Source organism: Egretta garzetta, unplaced genomic scaffold (assembly GCF_000687185.1).
Source record: "Egretta garzetta isolate BGI_Z169 unplaced genomic scaffold, ASM68718v1 scaffold287, whole genome shotgun sequence".
Classification (NCBI taxonomy): domain Eukaryota; kingdom Metazoa; phylum Chordata; class Aves; order Pelecaniformes; family Ardeidae; genus Egretta; species Egretta garzetta.
This window is the reverse complement of record NW_009260435.1, coordinates 445,834-460,598: the sequence shown is the minus strand read 5'-3', so window position 1 is coordinate 460,598 and position 14,765 is coordinate 445,834. Positions and strand designations below refer to the sequence as shown.

At 50.1% G+C, this 14,765-nt stretch overlaps 1 protein-coding gene across 1 annotated transcript in view; it reads right to left on the bottom strand.

Moving 5' to 3' along the window:
* Positions 1–814: 814 nt before the first annotated feature.
* OAZ2 (ornithine decarboxylase antizyme 2) overlaps positions 815–14,765 on the bottom strand; it is a 44,474-nt gene continuing 30,523 nt past the window's right edge. The window contains 6 exon segments of the mRNA XM_035899486.1: positions 815–2,335; positions 4,124–4,209; positions 5,959–6,134; positions 11,449–11,529; positions 11,531–11,606; positions 14,594–14,659. Coding sequence (XP_035755379.1) covers positions 2,202–2,335; positions 4,124–4,209; positions 5,959–6,134; positions 11,449–11,529; positions 11,531–11,606; positions 14,594–14,659 — 619 coding nt within the window. The 3' untranslated portion in view covers positions 815–2,201.

Here is a 14,765-nt window from a genome sequence, read left to right as displayed (position 1 = left end):
TTGAACCCCTGGGGAGCACCAAGGGGCAGCTGCCCCACAGCCTGCTGGGGTCCAGTCCCACCCCAGGGAGCCCCCTGCAGCGGTAGCAGGGGGATGGGGCTGCGCCAGGGCAGAGCTTGGCTCCTCCAGCTTTGCAACGGAGGTGACCAGCGCAGGAGGCAGCACCCAGAGAAATCGGAAGTGCCTTGTTGGTTTTTCAAGAGGGTATTTATGAAGATGCTCCCTGATCCGACACCTCAACATCTGACCATGGTTGCCTGAGCCAGGGCAAGCGTTTGGTACTTGGGCACAGCCTAATAACTGCAGCTTATTAACAAGCGCAGGACATCATCCTTACTCCCATGACCAGGACCTTGCACTCAACCAGCAAATTGTACCAGTAAGGAAGGAGCAGAGCAGTCCCCACCCCCTGTCAGGGATGTGCCAGTGGAAGAGCACCATGGGGCAGCAGCAAGGCCCCGGACCATGCAGAAACACCCCAGGAGGCACCCGCTAGCCCAGAGAAGGAGTCAGGGGCAGCTCCAGCTACAACAAGGGATAAAACTTGGCCCTGCAAAAGCCAGAACTAGAACTCAGCCTTGTTTCAGCTAGGAATAGGTGCAGGGTCTCCTCTGTCCCTGCATGGCACTCAGAGCAAGGCCAGGAGGGGCCGCAAGCAGCACAAGATGGCCCCACCATAAAAGCTAGGGCAGAGACAGGCCCAGCAGCAGAGCCCAGCCTCTAATTTTAAACCAGACTTAGGCTTTAATGCGCCACAGAAGAGGGAGCAGAGCCACCAGCCCTTTGATGCCCTTGGAGGGGAAGGAAGGAAGAGAGACACAAACTTTAAGATGATTTATTCACACAAACTTGTATCCCAGCCCCACCTCTCTCCCCCAAACAGAAAAACACTGACCATGATGTTTATGGAATGGCTCGGCTTCAGCTTTTAACAAAATCCTCCACAGAAGGGCGAGAGCACAACAAAGCACACAAGGACAATTCCACAGGCAAGCAGCCAGGCCTAGAGGAGAGCTGAGGGCACGGCTCGGGGCACGGGTTATGAATACCCCCTTCTCGTGCAGCCTTCACAAAGCCACCAGCTTACATCCAAACAGCACGAAGATAGGAGCGCAACCTCATTCTCCAGCATTAGAAGGGGTAGGGATGAGACAGAAGCTACCGCCAGCACCACAGCCCCATCCCTCCATCCCAGGAAAGCCCCTAGATGGGGAGAGCACTCCACAGCACCCAGCAGAGCCACCAGCCATGCCTGCTCCTCCAGGCAAACCCCTTTGGTTTGGACACAGCCGTGAGCTGGGGCATCTCAAGTCTGAAGATCATCTCTTTGGAAAGGTGACAGGAAGAAGAACCGAGGTGACAGCCACGGGCCTGCTCCCTACCCATCCGTGGATCAAGGCACAGGCTGTAGGTTCTCCTTGGACTGGAGGCAGGCAGGGAAGCATTCCCTGGGGCAGAGGCATCACTCTCAACGCTCACTTGACCCTCCGAAACCAGGGCAGCCCTAGGGGAGGCCCACAGGAGGCTCTCTGCCTTGCAAATAAGCAGCCCCAGCTGTGCGAAGTTCATCTGAATGCCCCTTTTATTGAACGCCGAAATAGTGCAGTAGTAACATTGAACAGAGTTAAGACTGCTTAAAACAAAAGCCAGAAGAGCAAGTAGTTTAAAAAAAAAAAAAAAGTTAGACCAGTTAAACCAGCATCAGTTGCCCCAAAGGGGAGATGTAGGGGGGTTTTAATGTAGTGTTAAACTCAAGCACATCTCCTCATGCCCCAAACACGCCTCCTACTTAAGAGTCTGAGTGAAAAATAAACAGGCAGTCGGTCAGACGAGTGCACACGGGGCGATGGGGAAGGGAACTCAAGGAGTTGATGCTGCATCTACAGCTGTGCTCCCCACTGCAGGGCCTGGGCAGGGGGCACCCTTAGGCTAACGCACCACACAGCTGCATGTAAAGAGCTCCTATGCCAGTTCATAAACATCTTTCCTTTACTATTTGGTGATTACATGTGTGGATATATAGTTCTCTAGGCAACACATTTCAATGAGATAGTCAACTCTGAAGATACACGGGCCAATCTAACAATGAGCAATGCAGTTTCAGTCCAACAGAAGCTTGTTTTCCCTTTCCTCAAGAAAGGAGATGTAACCCTCTCTCCCCTCAACAGCATTTCAGGTCACAGTGGAGTCCCCTGCTGCAGCTATTCTTCATCAGAGGAAGAGTTCTGATCCAGGGGGTACACCATGAACATCACATCTGGCTGCAACGGGACAGAGGGGTGGCCAGGCCTCACGATCTCAAAGCCCAAGAAGCTGAATGTCTTCAGGAGTGGAGCTACCGAAGAGAAGGAAACTGTTACCACCAGGAAAAATATTCTTTACCTGCACCACTCTAGAAGCCATGAACACCACAGCACACTGAACACCCTCCTGTGCAGAAATAAACCATTTGAACCTCTTGAATAGGATGTTTTGTCTGTTCCTGTATTCACCACAGCTCCTCCTAAGCGTGAAGGGGATTTTAGTGTTGCAGCCCAGCAGGTTCATCCATGTTTACCCTCTGGTGGGTGTTCTGTCCTATCCCCCCCACACCCCAAGAACACCAATGGTTGGTTATCTACCTGCCCCAGCCTCACAGAGCCGCTTTCCCAGGATGCACGTGGCCATCCTGCAGCACATCCAAGATCTTATCCTGGGCTTACGAAGGCCCCAGCACCCTCCGAGCCCTGGATGCGGGTCAGACAGCAGCAAACAGGAAGCTGCTTACTTGGGGCCTAGGCAGAAACTTGCCATCGCTGGGAGGAGGACCCAGAGCTCAGTGGAAGCTCAAAGAGAGCTCAGCACAGCTCGGCGCAGTCCCCCAGGAAAGCCACCCGCAGGCCACAGGTTGGGCACAGAACAAATTCAGAGCAGGCTCAGTCCCTGCAGGCACCTCGCCTCGGTCAGGCCGGATTGTGTTACACAGGGACTGGATGCACGGAAGCTATCGTCCCCCTGTGATCCGTGGAAGTTACCCCAGCACAGCATCTCATCTCCATGGCACCCTCTGGTGATCGGCTTCCAGCCGCTGAATGGCCGTGCGGAGGAGCTCCTGTGTATTTTCAAGACAGCGCTGAATTTCAACTGTGTAGGCAAGGGTCTAGGACCCGAAGTGCTTCCAGAACTCATACAAATAAGCCAGGTCCAAGAGCAACACCTGGCCCGTTTTTAAAAACAAACCCCAGCATCCGATGTCTCCTGTACCCAGCCACCATGGAGGTCACCTATGCAACCTGTGATGGTGGTGACATTATAGCAAGAACTTAATCTGGGAATTATTCTTGGCGTCATAACACGGAATGACATCTTCCCGCAGCTTAGCACCAATAACGCACTTCATTTCAGAATGGACAGTGCAGCAGCAGCATAAAATGAGAATTAAGGTTTGAATTACTCCTGCCATGGCAATTTGCTTGGTTACCAGTCTGCGCCTCCCAAGATTTCAAGTGACACATCCATAGCCTGGTACCTCACCGCAAATCCCCTCAAAATTCCGCGCTGTAACCGCTTGTCTTGACACATCTATCTTTAGATCCTAACGCAGCCCCCTTAAGCCATAAGCATCCACAGCCAGGGTCAGGATTATGTGTAGGTCTAGGAAGGGCAAAACTGCCGGGAGATCTTTAAAAAGCAGATGAGCACCAGGGCAAGAAGCCATGAGCATTCATTTCCCATGTAATAACCCTCCCTGGTCTCTCCTTCCAAAGGACAGAAGCCTGGTGCCAAATGCAGACCTTCGCTCCTTACCGAAGGAGAAAAATTAACTGCAAGAAAACACTCCCAAATCAATCAGCAGCAGCTTTCTGCCCTAGAGCGCCAGTAATAATTTAACGGGATAGCCAAGCGTGTCTGCTGGAGAACCCAAAATACTCCCCCCTCTCCCTTATCTCAAGAAAGGGCTTCTTTCCTCCACAAGAAACTATTTCTCAGGTGTAAGAACGCCATGAGAATTAGGCATAGAGCAGGTACTGCTATAGGGAGCGTCCCATGGAGCCCTGCCTTGGGATTACTGGATTTCTGTGCAGCTTCAGCAGCACCATTTCAGATCCGGGGAGCAAACCTGACAGCGGGGGCGAGTTCTCACCTCTGTCTTCTCTGCTTTTTCTGAAGCAAATAAAGACATAGTTTACTTTCATTTTTTCTTCAGCAAACTCCAGCAGTGCTGATAACCTGCCAAGGAGGAGGAAGACAAAGGAACATCAGCTATAGGAAGTCCTGTCCTGAGGAAGCCTCTGGGCATGATCAACTGTTTGGATGTTTTCAGGCAGAAAGATTACTTGTTCACAGCCCCTTTCCAGCAAACAATGGGTGCTGAAACAATGGGTTTCCTGCTTTGCTATCCAGCCCTGCAGAACTAAGAGCTATCCTCACACCCAGCCATCTGGTGAATCACTGTCCCTGTCCTCAGCATCCCCACACCAGCACGCACAAGCACCCATCCCCACCAGTGGTGATTTTGTACAGAAGCCTTCATACACCGGGAGCTGAGCACTGCAGCCGATCCCCAGCCAGGCGACATCCCCTCCGCTGGCAACGTGCACGAGGGGCTCTGCAAGATTTGTGCTTTATGGGGGGAGGGGGGGAACCAAACAAAAAAGCTCATGCCAGGCAGAGAGGAGAAAAACCTCACTGAAGGAGCGTGTACACAGGCAAAGCTGTTCCCTGAACACATCAGCTGGACAGCATAGCTGATGCACCTGGAATTCACGCTTCCTGCCTTTCCAGCTAAATTATTTCTGCCACCTCTTGATGGAAGCAGCGCTGCATTAACCCCTCTCGGAGCCCTGGGGACCAGCGCAGCAGAGCCATCACTGTCACTGCTGGCCTCAGAACTACTTACGATGCAGGCTGCTAGAGCAGTGACAAACAGGGCTTCAGTCAACATCTAATTAAACAGCAGCGGACTGGAGTGCAGCAAGGGAGATTAAATTTGCAAGAGTTTTGTTAATATGGTAATGAACTATTTTAATTATAGCCTCTACTAGGCTGTTTTACCTAGCTAAAAATAACCTTGCAAAATTGCGCTTTAAGTCACGATGACATGGGCAGGTAAATTCCCTCCCAACGTGCGCTCCCAAGAGAGCAGGTGCTTGGACAGGTCAAGGATTTACAGGCCGACCGAAGAAATTACACAAACATTTATCTGGACTCGGAGTCAGATGAGACAAGTGTGAGACAGCAAGAACACCGGCACTCACTGAAAGAGCCCAACGAGTTGGGTTTGTTTTCTTTTTTTTCTCTTAATTAGCTTGCGTCATTTAGGGACGAAGCCTACTTGGAGATTTAGGAGGAGTTCAGAGAGCTTTGCAAAACAACCCAGTGAAGCCACATCTAGGCTGCGGTGCTCCCCACTGGCAGGGATCTCTGGCAAAGCACTTGGCAGGAAGTAGCTGCTCTGGAAGCTGCGTTTACACAAACTTCCCAGAGCAGAGCTGTCTGGACAAAACACTACTGTATTCTGCCAACAGAGAAAAATCAGCGACTCTGGCAGAGCCCAGTGCCTGCATGGCAGCACTCCAAGAGCAGATCCATCTGCTGATGAGAAGGAGCACATCAGTATAATGGAGGGGTTTTTTTTCCCCCCAAGAAGAGAGGAAAATGCCTGCCAAAATAAGCTTGCCAAGTGGCCAGCAGAACAAAAATCAGAGAAAGGCTTGCAGATTTTCCAAACAGAAGCATGCAAAGGATCACCCCACTCATTTATTGCTTATAACCCAACCGAAACGATCACAAAGGAGGACTAACAAGAGGACGCTTCTCTGAAGACAAGGGAGCGAGGGCATTATTTTAGATGCTCAAGCTAGGAAGAGCACTGCCGTACATACAGCCCATTTTCCTTGCACGCGCAGCATCACCCCTGTAGGCCAAGCCCTGCTCCCCACGGAGCCACAGACACAGCTCTGGGATCCCCAAACTTACCCTTCTTTGCTTCCATCAGCTAATAACCCATCAGGGATTTCCACAAAGAGGCTCTGATTAGAGAGCACTGCATCCCAGGAAGAGGTCTTCACCTCTGTGACCTTGTACTGGAAGTGGACAATATGAGGCTTCCCTTCGTGCACTGGGACATCTTGGTTAACAGTGATCTTCTCATCCTGCGCAGGGGAAGGAGGAGAGCTCATGAAATATGCGTTAGGGTTAAAAGAAAACTATCTGTAAGATTGTAGACCAAAAAAAAAAAAAAATAAGAGACCGCACTGAAGCGAGCATGCAAAGGGACTGCATGCAGGGGGAGCACCCTCCTGGAAAAGGGCGGCCCCTGCAGACCGGAGCGTGTCCAGAGGTTCAGCCTAGCACTAAAAGTCACCACCGTGAGACTCACCACAGCTTGTGAAGGTATGCAGGGTCAGCTGCAAGCTTACACCTGAGCCTCAGCACTCTAAACAAGTAAGCGGTTAACTGCTATTGTTCTGAACTACCTGTATTTTCCAGAATACCTTGCTTTTATTCTATTCCAATACAAAAATAAAGAGGGGGGGAAAAAAAAAAAAAAAAAAAAAAAAAAAAAAGTCCTACATGCTGAGCAGCCAGGGGAGTAGAACTAGAGAGATGAGAATGCAAAATAAATGGTATTGCAGTTGTACCAAGAGGAACATTCTATTTTTCCTTTCCCTTTCCATGGGCTCGGGACACACCGCAATGTGTACTCAGACCTCAAGTGATTTTCTAGTCACACTTTCCTATTTAAGGGAATACAGTTTTGAGGATTTACATTACACTCATTTGCTGGGTAGCCAGCGTCCCTTCATTCACCACAGGTCCCAGCCCCGTCTTCGAAGGGTGGTTCACAAACTGCCCTTCAAAAGAAGGCAACCTGAACTGATGAGCTGGGAGAGCCTCTGTTGCCCCAGCCTGACCAGTTTTCATCATCTCCCCAGTCCCCACCACAGTAGTCTCATTTAAGGGATGACCACAAAGTGCTCTCCCAGATTTTACAACCAACTGGTATGGCAAGCAGTTTGCCTCCTGGGATAAGGGAGGAAAACAGATAGCACAGAGAGAATCCCCAAACAGACAGAAGCTGCATGGATTTGAAGATTGTGATGAGGTCTTTTCCCAGAGACTGCAAACATACATGTCCCTCTCCAGCACTACTCTAACTAGAATGCCAAGCATGCAGACCACCTCAGATTCAGCTCAGCAGTTCCGAGAAAACAATTCCGTGGCTAAAACTCCATTCCTCCTCCTGACAGTTGGCTTGCCCAATAATGGTTTCCACGTTTCGCTGCAAAGAGCCCCAATGAAACGGCAAAGAAATCTATTAGGTTCCCACATTAACGTTGTTAAGTGCAGCGGAAGCGAAACCGTTCCTATCTGCTTGGTTACAGGCTCACGCATCCCCATTCTCTCATGTTTACAAAGTCACCTGCGCAGCTCTGAAGAGCAGAAGTAAACTGGATAATACAAATCATGTTTGCTCCGTTCCTGAGTCACGGGGATGCCTGGGAAAGCCATGTGCCCCCCTCTCATCAAGGGCATCAACAGGCAGGGTGGGAGGTGGTTTACTCCATCAGGTCATTAGGTGAGTGACCCAGCCTCCAGGCATTTTATTCTATCAGGGTGATTAATTCAGCAGCTGACACTGAACTCTGATCTGCTGACAATCAGCTGGATCCACAATAAGACAAGTGACATGGCTGCAGGAAGAGAGCACCTCACCAGGCAAGGTTTGTGGTGGCACATGCTCATCTCTGACCGTGACACACGCAGGCAGCCAGTACAGCACAGAAAACTGAGTCCGGTTTGGATCTGCAGTGGAGCAACGTTTGCAAGACGGGCAGTACAAACACATTGGCAGCCCAGCAAGAGGGCAGAAGACTCCTCAGTAGCACTGCTTTTCAAGCAGGTGTTTTCTTGTAGTCTTTTAAGCACTGCTGCAAGACCAGTGGTTCAGCAAAAACATCTCCGAGACCTTTTCTAGGCTCCTCAAACATGTCCCCCGGTGCCTTAATTCTTATTACCATGTGTATTAAAATAGATCCCTCTTGCTTTGACTGTTGTGACAAGGAAGAAGCCATCGAGCGTGAATAAGTAACACCACATGCAAATCAGGAACTGCCTGGCGTTGGTAACCGGAGCAGAGGAAGCTGCGTTTGTTTAAAGCCCACAAAGCTTAGCTGAAAAACAAGTTTACACTTCATCAGAACAAATATCCTGTAGGAAATAAGTTTATTCATCAAGTTTGAAAGAAGTTTTTGTGGCTGTGCCTGCTGTCGGGTTTTGCTAGTTCTAAGCCAAGCACGCTAAGAAACCTCCTGACAGCTGCTCAAGTTAGATCAGACCGCTGCCGATAAAGCCACCACAGAGCCAGCGGCAGGAGTCAGGCTGGAGCCCAACAACAGCTCCATGCTACAGAGGGGGCTTTTAAAAAAAAAAAAAAAAAAAAGACAAAACCAAACCACAAGGGGTTATACGCACATCCTTCACCAGTGACTTTACAGGAGACTTTTACAATTGTTACTGTGCAAAAACTGTCTCTGTTTCAGAAAAGATCCTTCTCTGGAGAGAAGCTCACAGATGCTTCTTTTCTTATGCTTCACAAAAAGTGAAGCAGAGTGAGGAAGTGGAGAAAAGCAGGCTGGGACTGACACGTTGGAGGGGGAGGCACATGCATGCATTTCTGCAGGAAGACTGGCAGGAGCCTGCAATAGGAGGGAAAAAGCTTTCCGAGCCTTCTGGCTTAGCCCTTCTGTCACCAGAAGTTCTGCCCCGCACTCCAAACCGAGTGAGGTTTCGAGGTTTTTCCACTTAAAAGCTCCATAATGTGACAGCCCGTGACCCAGAGGCAGCATAACCGCGGGGATTAAAAGAACCACTTCCCACCCTTCAGTGGGAACTTCATTTACACAGCCTGTCTTGGGCAGCCCATGTTTTACTTCTAGGCATCAAAATAGAGACAGCAAGATGCTGGGGAGAGAAAAGCAGTTCCTGTGACATAGCAGCCCAGAATTCTTTGGAAGCTGCTCAAAGCAAAATCCTGTTTATGCAACAAATGTTCAGGTTTAGTTCAGCCCTGCAAAAATCCCCCCCCACGCTATTGTGGGAGGGAGAAAAAAAAAACCAAACCAAAACCCCCACACCCACCAGGCTATCTTTTATACACAGCTGCCTAAACCACCAGCTCTCCAGCCCTGGGCTCCACTTCACCAAAGTAAAGCCATAAGGACCAGCTTCCACTCAGTTACAATTCATTGAGCACGAGATTTTCCAGCCCAGCTCTCCTCGTCAGATGTCCTGAGAAGGACAGGGAGGCCCCTACATGCTGGCAGCGTAAGAAAGAAGGATGTTATGCTCCACCACGGCCAAGCGACTTGAGAAACCCGTGTAAGCAGCCTACTGTTGGCACGTGCTACACCTGCAGCCTCCTGCCAAGTTTGCGAGCCAGAGCACGTCTGTCCGCACAAAGCCCGTCCTGGCTGTGCAGCGCCAACACAGCCGATCAGCTATTGCATTCCCAGCTCAAATAAAGCTCCCCTGACGAAGGGACAAGTATAAAGTCTCTCAACACAAAAATCCCAACCACTATAGGGAACCCCAGATACTTAATTTACAGCGCGTCTGTACACAAGCCCTGTGCTGCGTACTCCAAAGGAGGCAGGCTCGTTCAGAAAGGTCGTGCCTTGAACTAGAACAGCTGATGCAGCTGGAGAAAGTACTTAATTTTTGGGTCCAGATGGCTTTCCAGGTCACGCTGAAGCTTGCTGGCCGAAAAGCTCAGCCTGATGTTAACTACAGCACCGCTAGATTGAGCGGGCAACAGAGAGGGGCAGGGAGGGTCCCACAAACCTCTGTCTAAGGCCAGACTTTAAACCACCGGGCAACGCAGCCCACTCTGCTCTGGAATGAGCTATGAAGGTGCTGATTTTCTGACAAATTCTGCTAGGTTTTGTCAGCAGTAAACCCAGCAAGAATTGTATCCGTATTTCTGGGATGCTGCTATCCTGATAACATCCCCACGGGCACCAACCCCTGCCCTACACACCGCTGCCAAAAGCTTCTATGCTAATTCAAGGCCACATTGAAATCAAACACTTCAAAGCCTCCAAACTATGGTTCTTTCCACCAGCATCTCCTCCACATTGAGCCTATTTTCTGCCTCCAAGCCTCACCTGGTGTGTACCAAGGCTTGGCAAAGCTAGCCTGCAAGAATTCAAGTGGCAGGGTCCCCTATTTCTCATCCTCTCCCACCCAGACAGAATTCACTATTTGTCCCGAACCCCTCCTGAAGCTATTTACGCATCTCCATTACCCACCAAGAAGCCTGTTGTGCTCTGCTGCTTCTTGGGATTTCACACCCCTCTAACATCAGTGATGATTCAACTCCACAGCATTAAACTGATTATTACGTTATTATTAAGAGGCTGCAGAGGCTGACATTTATTCATGAGGTAAATGAGCAAGGCACATGCTAAAAATTCACCAAGGCCACATAAAAGAAAACTCCTCTGAAAGCAGCTGTGAGGTCTCCGATTCTCTCAGGAATTTCAAGAGGAGGCTTTGGTAGCTGTGACCCACAAGGGCCTGCATCTTTTCATCCTGTTAAGCCTGTGTGCCTCCCACGGGGTAATTAAAAATCAAGTCTAACACCTATGACAACACTCCTGTCTGAACAGCCAAATTTGCAAGCTGAGCACAAATCTGGGCTACCTCATCTGGTAGCACTGTACTCCTTGCCTTGTGGGAAAGCTGCCCCTGCCCCAGCAGGGAGGCAGATGCATGCCACCATGGCATGAAGTTGCATGAGTGCCAATTACTGGGCAAGGAACAGCCAGCTCTCCTCATTCGAAAGGAGACGTCCCGTAGAACAGAGGACCAAAAAAAAGGAGAACTACATGGATCCACGTCTGCAGACACAAAGCCTTCCTGACCTCACCCTCATCCCATGCACGTGTTCTAGAAACTTCCCCATCTGTGAGGCGGTCGGCCACCTCGCCCTTTTGCAAAGTCAGGAGTCACTCCATAGGTTGGTTCAGGCAGCTCTCAGGCCCCAACAGCTTTACCTTCCGGACGAGGGCACAGGAAGGAGCTTATCAACCATTCTCTCTGCACTTCACCTTTCTGCTTCCCGCTTCCACTTTGTGCAAGACACTGGAGAAGCTGTTTCATGTTTTGATTAACGCTGGCTCTGCATACAACAGCAGAGACAGACCTCTGGGAACAAGGCTAGCGAGTTTTTTGCTGCACAACTTTGAGAAAAGGTCTCTCATTTCTTAATAAACAAGGGATATTTAAGCGGGAGAGCCACCACACGCAGCAAACCGATCTGCCAACAGGGCTGCTGAAAAATTAACTGTTCTCCCAGTTATTGCCTTGGAGTTGTTTGCATTTATTCCCATCAGACCGCAAAAGGAACCGAACACATTTGCAACATGGGTACAGGTCATTATTTAGATGTCAGATCTTTCTCACCTTATATATCAGAGCTGAAAGAGAAGGATCCCTGCTACCCCCTCGCCCACCGGGGATCTTCGACAGTGGGTGAGGGGCATCAGGAGCACCACAGAGGCCCTGGAACAATGTGCCTGCAGCACTGCAGCTGGGGACAGTTACTCAAAGGTAAAATACTACTGCAAGAAAAAAAAAAAGAGAGAACACCAGGTTACATTAGCAGGGATCACATTTCGGCTGCTGTGGCTCCTCGTGACCCCACACCACTCGTATCCCCGCTTCTCCGCAGCACATCAGAGGCAGCTATCAGGGCTTTACAGGGTCCGGACATCCACGTTACAAACACTCGCTGCCCAAGTTGTATCGGAAACCAGCGGTTAGAAATGGAGGAGTGGCTCTGCAGCCCAGAGCCTGGAGAGAGTGCTGAGCAACCTCATGCTAATAAGGGACACCTGGCAGAGCACCAGCAGCAGATGGCTGGAAACACATGACCAGATGAGCACATGTTTTCTATAGACAAATATCTACAAATAGATCAACAGGACCCAGAAGGAAGAGGCTTAAGTTTCACGTTTGCAAAATGAGGAGGAGTGAAAGGGCTGGTTCCTCAGATATCTTCCAACATGCTCTGCAACATCGGAGTTGTTTTCACATGCAAATGGAACACCATAGAAGCATCCTTCAGAGCAGCCTTAAAAATTACCAGTTCACCCCACAGATCTACTTTTAAAAGCAAGAAAACAAGTTTCCCCTGCAGTTTCCAAGTTTGTTTGGCTGTCCTACACGCGGTCTTCCAGGATCACTTTGAACGCAGGCTTTGATATCTGCCCAGCTTTTGAGAACTTCACAAAAGCAAACGGTTTTATTTCTGGAGCATTGCTCCCTTTATCAGAACCACAAAAGCCCTTTGCTGAGGCACGGCACAGCAGCGGTATTCCACTCACGAAGCCTGCAAGAAAGCAACACAGAGAAACCAGTCGCTCCCCAGAGTTCCCATTATGAAACATGCCAGCTATGTAAACAGCACCAAAATACAGGGGAGCATGAAGATTTTCACTAAACACACAGAGCGAGGAACAGGGCTGTAAGGGGCAGGCTCTGTAGATGTATCGACAACTTACTTCCTGTCCTAAAGCTTCTCACCTGAGCTTGTCCCAAGGCAGTGGTTTTCCACTCTAATCCCTCTCCAGGAGGGAGACAGGCTTAAGGATCTGAAGACCAAGTACCGAGCTGCACTAGCAGAATCACCTGAACTGCCTATACAGCATGCTAGAGCGTATACCGGACTGCAGTTGAACCACTGAAATGTGGCATTTCTGCACGCCAAAAACCAACTCGCAACCGCCATTACAACATAGGCAGAATTTGCCAAGATCTTGGCTTGCCATCTCATACCAAAATAATCTTGCTACAGGAAACACAAATATTCTTCCTCCACGTATTTTCTCCTCCTCCAGGTTCGCAAGAGTGGGCTCTCCAGCGGCGTTCTCATGCGCCACGGCCCTACAGCAGACCCTGCTTGGAGAAAAGGCTGTTTAAACGCACCGGGGGAAAGATATTAAGCAGTTGTGCTGGAGATGTCTCAGGGCAAACCCATTTTGCACACAGGCTCAGTTTTGCATTAATACAGTTCCTCCTCACGGCAGGAGTGGGGCTATCAATGGACCAGTGTGTATTCAGTAGTAGTGGATGTCGAGAGGCATGACAAAGCACTTTGCTGTGCCATTCCCCACCCCCAGAAAGCTGTTGGCACCTTTGTTATTCCCTTCCCTCCTCCCTCACCCCCAGCCAACAATGTACTGTTGATAGCTCGCTCCAACTTGCGGCCAAGGCATGGAGAAGCTGGATAATGAAGTGTAGTTGGGGGGTGGGGGGGGCGGGGGGAAGAGAGAGCAAGGCAGTAGTTTTCATGCAAAACAGTTCACGACACTTCCCAGTTTTGCTTCCTCTGGCACATGCAGAAGTCAAGACACAAGACCCCTTCAGCCGCTGAGCCCTGCCTGCAGCGCTGGGGCTTCGCCTAGCCCAGACCTGCAGGCCACCACAATCCTCCCCCCAAAACTTCGCAGCAGCAGCCAGCGAGGGTCCGGAGAGCAGCACACGCAGGGCAGCGCCGGGAAGAAAGCAGGCACAGATCAAAAGGGGTTTTGCTTCCTCCATATGCGCGTTACCACCTTAGGAAGAAGTTCGTGTAAAGCACCAGACAAAGTCTTAATCCTCAACGCATCCACATGCAACTCCACTCCCTAAGGCCTGTTTATAGCTTAAAAATTAGGATTGCCCTCCCTTCTAGCCTCTCTTCTCTTCTGAGAAGCTGCTTCCCAGCAGCTTGGTTTAGATTAAGATATATTTAGATCACCGAGGGCCTTTCCCTGAAGAAACTCTCAAGCAAAAGCTTCTCGAGCAAATCCTGCCTGAAACGGGAGCTGGAAGCAAGCGTACGCCTTCAGCCAGCGGGTGTAATTTTAACTCGCTAAGCTTCCAGTGATGTCAACCCCATGCCCTGTCCCTGGGAAGCGCAAAGGACAACTCCTCAACTTTTGAACCCCGCCACAGCCATTATGCAACAGCCCTCGAGCCAGAAGCCCCAGGCCAGCACCGCTTTCAGTCTGCAACAACCAGCGCCTCGGGGTCTAGAAAGCTGCACATTTTCTTGTGGTTTTGGAGGGGGTTTATTTGCACTCAATGCTTGGGCCTGACAGAAGGATCCAGGCAGCTCCCTTAACGTTCTAGAAACAAAGTTTTTTTTGTTTGTTTTCTTTACTCCCCCGTTTTTAAAACAGGCTCTGAAGATGTGGTTGCACTTAGCCCGCAATAATAAGATATTATGCTGCCAGCCACTGCAAATCATATATTAAGGAACCTGATTTGAGGAGCAACCGGTAAATAACCATCTGACGAGCACGGCAAAGCACAAGCATCTACCCTACTCGCAGCTGCCAAGGAGCAAGGCAGGTTTATACACATCCTCCGGATGCTTATCTGCGCCGTGCCATAGAGGCTCAGGAAATGACACTTTTTGGACTCTAAACAAGGAACAGACACAGAAGATAATGTGGTCAGCTGAGAAAAATACCCGCAAAGGAGGGCTAAGTTCATACCTGCTGGTAAGGAACCTGCCAGGAAGAAAAAAAAAAAAAAAAAAGGAAAAAAAAAAAAAAATCACCTTTTCCTGGGGATGCGCGGCGACTGCAGGAAGGGAGGGCACAAAGCCTCCTCGGCGTTAAGGGCTTATTAGCAAGGGGTGCTCAGACACTCGCTACTGAGGGGGCCGCCCTCCCAAATTCGCGTCCCCATCCCCCAGGACCCAGCCCCGCCACGCCCAGCCACCCGCCCCG